General features: G+C 41.9%; 1 protein-coding gene across 1 annotated transcript; it reads right to left on the bottom strand.

Annotated features, from left to right (window-relative positions):
• Positions 1-1,558: 1,558 nt before the first annotated feature.
• LOC308126566 (hepatocyte nuclear factor 3-beta-like) lies at positions 1,559-5,384 on the bottom strand (the record flags this gene model as incomplete). The annotated part of the gene is made up of 2 exons (XM_080491067.1): positions 1,559-2,676; positions 5,306-5,384. 2 exons carry the CDS (start codon positions 5,382-5,384, stop codon positions 1,559-1,561), a joined length of 1,197 nt encoding a protein of 398 aa, XP_080347193.1.
• Between the last annotated feature and the right edge of the window lie 1,379 nt (positions 5,385-6,763).

Below are 6,763 nucleotides of genomic sequence, written 5' to 3'. Positions count from 1 at the left end.
TGAGGTCTGGTCCAGGTGTGGCGGGGGTCCCCAGACCGTCACCACCACCCCAGGCCACGGGCCACGGGACGTCCAGACACACGAAGGACCGCAGAGAACGGCCGCAAGCCTGGAGACCCAGTGGCACAGCGGCCGCCACCACCGACGTCCACCCAGAAGGAGCGAGGCAAGGGGGCCCCACTAACCGACCACCCTCAGAACCCCCACACAACCCCCAAACCCCAACCTCCAGAGAGCGAGAGGCACCCCACGACCCGAGAGAGCGAACCAGGAGCACCAGGCAGCAGCCCAACAAGCCATCCGAGTGCGGTCAGCCCCAAGGAGCCAGCCCAGCCAAGGGTTGGACAAAATGGGACATTAGTAGTCCCAAGTAGTGTTGAATTAACATGTAATCCGAATAGAAACATTCATAAGAAATAGCCTGTTAACAGATCCGTGGCTTTACTTGTTCTTTCAGCCCAAAAGGTAACTAAAATCATCTTATTAGAATTTGAATATTAATACTGATTTAGTTGCTGGTGTTTTTTTTTTTTTTATAGGGGAAATATATCCATGTGAATATTAATTATCAATATGATGGCTTTTTGGTGTGGAATTATGTCCTCCCTGTGTGTGTGTGGGGGGGGGGGGGGGGGGGGGGGGGGATTGAATGTGTGACTGTCTCATTTGTTCTTTGATAGACTAACGGCCTCTTCAAACCGTTGTATGTGCAATTTGATCCAAATAGTGCTTGAAAATTGTTTTTTAAAAATAATTATTTAAGGTCATGAAGATCCATTAAACCATTCCAGAGAAAAGAGATTTTAGGATTTATATACTTATAAAGTCAGTGTGAAAATATGAAAAATCGGCCAAAAACATCCAATAAGATCTCATGGAAAACATTTTTGTTACCAACTGTAACCAAAAGGACACGTTCCCTATCAGAAATGCCCATGAGTGGTATTTAAAAAGAAATTAATAAGTGGGTTACGTAGCTTCTTAATGTTTTAAATAGAGATACACAAAATGATCTACAGCCACATAGACAGATCTATGTAGAAATACCTCCATATATTTCTAATTCAGCAAGTCTAAGGAGTAGGAAGAAGTGTAATGGATTTATTCTAACCCTTTCTTTAATATCAAACTGTATAATTATCCTTCTTCCTGAGTCCTACAAAAATATCGTTTTATATACACATATTAATGAATAAAGTTGCAATGTTGTGTATTTCAAAATCCAGAAACCCTTTTGAAGTGACTTTTTGCTAAAAATAAAATAAAATTCTTATTTAAGCGATTTTATTATTGATTTCAAATGAACATGATCAATTATGACCACTTGCGCCGATTAATGTGTTGATTTCTGGTTGATTTCTGAGAATTATGGCAGACGACTGTTATTTACGAGTACAAAAACAACAAGACGCTTCTTTTAGAATAACTTTATCTGATGCATAAACACATACAACTAAACATAGTTTTGAAAAAATCGGGTTTAAAAAGTGCGGACTGGCCCTTTTACGTATTTTGACGCGTTTTGTTTTAACACATGTACAAGTCCAGGTGGTGCTCCTCAGGTGGAGTTCATTAAGGGCCTGCTGCTGTACACTCCATGGTAGTAGTTGGAGTCGCTGTGCGCAGCGTCCAGGCCGCTTTTGGCGGCCACCGGGCAGCCGTATCCACCGTACGGAACCACCGGATCCAGCTTGTGGTGCTGCGGCTCGGACATGAGGTTGTTGATGGAGAACGGGTGGTTGAATGAGTAGTGCGGGTGAGGGTGGGCGTAGTGGTCCGGTTTCAGGTGCGCGGCCTCGTGCAGAAGCAGCGGGTGCGCGTGATGGGCGAGCATGTTTGGATGAGTTTGCGCAAGCGGGGAAGGCACGCGCACGGGGCTGGATGAGGGGAGCAGGTCGCCCCGGTGCGGTTTGAGGTCGCCCCCCTTCACCTCTGAGGACAGAGGGGAGGAAGAGGAGGAGGAGTGTGGAGAGTCGGACCCGGAGCTGCAGCCACCCTCCGGGTCCGGTTTTCCCCGTTTCCCGGGCTTCCCCGCCGCCTCCTTGTCCCCGGCGCCGTGCGTCTTTACGCACTTGAAGCGCTTCTGCCTCCGCAGGTAGCAGCCGTTCTCGAACATGTTCCCGGAGTCCGGGTGCAGGGCCCAGAAGGAGCCCTTCCCCGGTTTGTCCGGGGAGCGGGGCACCTTGATGAAGCAGTCGTTGAAGGAGAGCGAGTGTCGGATGGAGTTCTGCCAGCGCTGCTGGTTCTGCCGGTAGAACGGGAACAGGTCCATGATCCACTGGTAGATCTCGTTCAGGGTCAGCATCTTACTGCCGGACTGCTGGATGGCCATGGTGATCAGCGAGATGTACGAGTACGGCGGCTTGGCGTGCGTGTAGCTCCGCCGGTACGGCTTGGCCTCCCGGGAGCGCATGGCCGCGCAGGCCTGTCCGTACACCGGGCTCATCACCGGCATGCTCCCGTACGGTGGCGGCGGAGGGCTGATGGAGCTCATGCTCGGAGGCAGTCCGGTGGCCAGGCCGGACATCCCCGCTCCAGAGCTATGCGACACCCCGCCGGGCACCGAGGAAGCACCGACCCCAACCGGGTTCATGTAGTGCGCGTTCACGTGGCCCGTCCCGGTCATGCCAGGCGCGCTCATGTAAGCGTTCATGGACAGACTGCAGGTCATGTTGCCTGAAGCGGAATAACACTGAAACACAGATTATCACCGGATTATTATTCCAGGAAGACGAACTGCACTTTGCATTAAGCATCACATGATGCAACTAATGACTTTTTAATTAAATACCCTCATCTATTTAAATCGATAGGCGTAATAAAGAACACAGATCAAATCAAAACAGATAAAAAACCAAGGTGCGTCTCCATCACATTACAGATTACTTTAATTGTTAAGTGTTTTAAAATTGTGGAAATATATTCTAAAAAGCAAACAAACTAATAGAATGACAGAAAACCATTTTTTCCCAATCAAAATTAATAACGATGGTTGTTTGTATTGAATAATTGTTCAAAATTTCTCTTTCAAATGCTAAATAGGTTCAGAACAGTAAACAAGAACAAATGAATTAATTTCAAAAGTTAAAAATTCAAGGTGTTTCTGCTCTCATTAAAGATCATTTGTAACATGTTAATAAAGAAGTTAAAGCAACTAAATAAAAGGTATTTAAAAAGACCAGATTGGTTCACGATAATGGCAGAAATATAACCAAATACAAACAATCCATTATTTGCTCTTTAGAAATATTGTGTTTTTGAATAATAAATTAAATATTAAAATAATTATTTCAGACAAACAAGTGGCTTGAAATGGAAAAAAAAATCTAAAATTGTCAATAAAACCCAACAACGTTCTAATCAAAGATATGAAGATTACGTCATATTCCTTTTTTCTATTTTTGAAAATGGGAAAGAACATAATAGAAATACTTTAATAAATCCCAGAGGGAAGTTCTGTGTAGCATTGCTCCACATAGACTAAATCGAAGTTAAAATATTAAGACAGAAACCAACGTGATTAAAAAAGTTAATATAAAACATAAAGAGTATACTCTCAGTATAATCTATTATTTTTCATTGAAAGAGGCCTCATTCTAAGTCTGCACATTTCTTAAAAACAGGCGATAAAAAGCAAACAAAACAAAACTTCAAAAGTAAATGATATTTTGGACATGAATGTATTTGTCGTTTGCATTTAAAATTTATATTTTCAATCATCACGATTTCCATTCAGTGAATTTGTTCCAGATTGTTGCCTAAAAACTCTAAAAATAAATTAGAAATGTATAATCAGATGTTCTTCACACTGATCTTAAAGCCAACGAACAATCCATAGTTACACAAATGACCCAAAGTCCATCTTTTTCTTTTACGTCACAATAATGATAAATTTCATAGAACGAATTGTTTCAAATGTTAAAGAAAAATCACATCATGGTCATAAATGATGCGTTGTAGTTTGAGGTCTGATAGGACGTTCAACAAATGGAGCTTAGTAATAAAATAAAAACTATTTTAACCATTTAAAACACTGCTTCACTATTGTTTTACCCCATAACGTCAATTAATTCATTTATTAGCTTAAAGCCATAACTGTCATTTCTCTTGGTTATTTTAATTTGCCTTCACTTGATGTTGAGTTATTGGAATGAAACTACCTTTCTCTGATAAAGTAGGCCTATATTTGTTTAAAACTTCATTAGAATAATTTTAAAAAGCGTATTTACACAGACGATTAGGCTTAAATGTCTTCCAACTAACCGCAAATATTTATTTCCTTCAAGCTTATCAAGCCTGAATCTCACACTATGTGTGTGTGTGTATATACATATATATAGATAGTTAAAAACAGGTAAGTTTAGTTAACAGGTGCAGTATTTGTTGAAGGTTATTGTTGACATTTCCACACGACAAGCATTTAAAAAAATTACTATCTACAATATTAAAGTAAGATATAGAGCTTTATGCATCTTTAGTTAATGTATTCTCTATAATACAGGCTTAAACCTCTCAGTAAATCTTTCTTCATCTCCATGGAAGAAGGAGATAGAAGTGTGTTTTCTTTTCACGTGTCTCAGTTCATCTTTAACATCTGATAGGCTCTTTTACTGATCACTTCTTTAACAGGTGATGGGCCTGAGTGAAAACATGAACTATTCATTCTGGGTCAATAAGGGTTAAAACTCTAAAACACACACAGTCATGCCCATAATGTCTTTAATGCCTCAGCTCTGGTGACATTATTATTACTATTAGTAGTATTATTGTCGATATACCTTTTCTTTGTGTCTTTGTCCCTATTGTCAAACAGGTTCCAGGTTAGTATCAGATCATTTTCTAAATTACACTGTCAACGAAACTAAATGACTTTACCTTTAAAAAAAATTTTTTTTAAAAAAACACCTCTGGAAATATAACACTGATTTCTTGAATGGAATAGATTTTCTTCTTTTTTTGCAATTGTACCGAAGAAAATGCCTCGAAGTTCCCTTTATCAAAAGACTGGATGAATAAACACCTTTAATAATTGAATTTCCCTCCGGGATTAATAAAGTATTTATATTCTAAGTACAGGTTGAAGAGCCAGAATTTATTAGAGCAACAGGTCTTTGTGGGAAATGTGGCTTCAGTAGTGGAAAGTTGATTAAATATGACCTTTTTTTTTTTTTTTTAATATGTCCCTTTTTGACGCGACTTCGTATTTAAAAGCAGTTAAAAAAGAACTTTTCCTAGCACGTTAGTTTCCTCTCTGTCCCTGATCTCCGGGCCGCGGCTCTCTCTCTCCCCCCGGGGCTGCAGTCACGAACCTCGGGCTCTCCGTAGTAGTAACTGCCGCTCCAGTCCGGCTGCTCGTGTCCCTCCATTTTAACGGCGCTCAGCATCGCTCCGGTTCATCCAGGCGGTTTGGGGGGGGAGGGTCACGCATGGACCCGGTGGGGGGGTGAAGGGTGGGGTGGGGGGGGGGTCCTCCTCCTCCTCCTCCCGGCAAAGGCTCCGGTGCTGCTCACGGTTCTCCAACACGAGCTCACCTGAGCGGCGGAACGAAGCGACCGACCCTGCGCGCGGTTTGTACTCAATGAACACGTCGAGCACCTGCGCTCGAGCTGCAGCAGAGCCGCCAGCCAATCAGCTTCCAGGAGCGCACGGCCGGATTAAATGCCGAGGCGGCCCCGGGGCTGAGATTATAGCTGGACCCCTTTCGAGAGCCACAAAGAGCACCGGGGCCACTCGTGAGGAAAAAGAAATGATAGGAGGTAGATTTTTTTTTTTTTTAATCGTGTGTTTCCAGAAAAAAGTCAAATAATCCCAGGAAATCCAACCGAGTCCTCCTGCACTTTCAGTATTAATATTGAGGAAAAAAGTAGAAATGCAATGTCGAAAATAAATTCAAAACTTTTTTTTTCTGTTATGAGTGGCCCTAATACTTCTCTGTAATCTCCTCACCGACTTTCTGCAAATTATTTTATAAGGCTGAACCAGAGGAGACATTTCCCCTTTATTCTCGACTTTTCGACTTTTTTCTCGACCAGCATGACGACAAAAACATTTACCTTCCATGATTTTCTTCCTCATGAGTGGCCCAAATACAATTAGTTTAGTCAGTTGAAAGTGTTATTTTTATGACTATTGAATAGAATAGTTTATCATCGTACAACATCAAATTAAAAGACACCTCTCATGCACACCGGAGAGGATCAACTTTTTGTAAGATTTCAGTTGTTCCACTTTTGCCCTTAAGGTGGCAGTGTTGTGTCGTTGGAGCTTTCAGTCGGTCCTCTCTGTTTGCTGTTGACAGTTTTTTCTAACAATCTTCTTATTCGGTCATTAGTCGGTGGACAAACTACAGCGAGAGGATTATTACTTCAATCTAGTTTATCACTGTTGAAAAATGCTTCCGGATTACCTCATGTGTCATCGTGCACTTTAAGGCTCTTTACGGGACGTTTTCCACTGAAAACAGGACATTTTTGTTGTGTTTTTGGGTGTCTGTTTACACGACAATGGAGCGACTGAAAATTTTTGAAAACGCTCCCACTTCCCTGTGGAAATGGGGTGAAATGACAATAATTACTTACTCGTAATGAATAAGTTAGGATACTTAAAGTAAATGTTCTCAGCTGATGATCCAGTTTGTGCTTAATCCTCTCAGATTTCAGGAATAAACATGATCTCAAATCCATTTAATGGAGCAGTTAACGCAGCAGACACACTTGCGGGATCGGTGGAGTTCTGCGGATCCACCTTAAATCTGCAGCCCAGC

Source organism: Lipophrys pholis (assembly GCF_963383615.2).
Source record: "Lipophrys pholis genome assembly, chromosome: 21".
In the NCBI taxonomy this organism is placed as follows: domain Eukaryota; kingdom Metazoa; phylum Chordata; class Actinopteri; order Blenniiformes; family Blenniidae; genus Lipophrys; species Lipophrys pholis.
The sequence above is the reverse complement of the archived record's forward strand: the minus strand, read 5'-3'. Positions and strand labels throughout refer to the sequence as shown.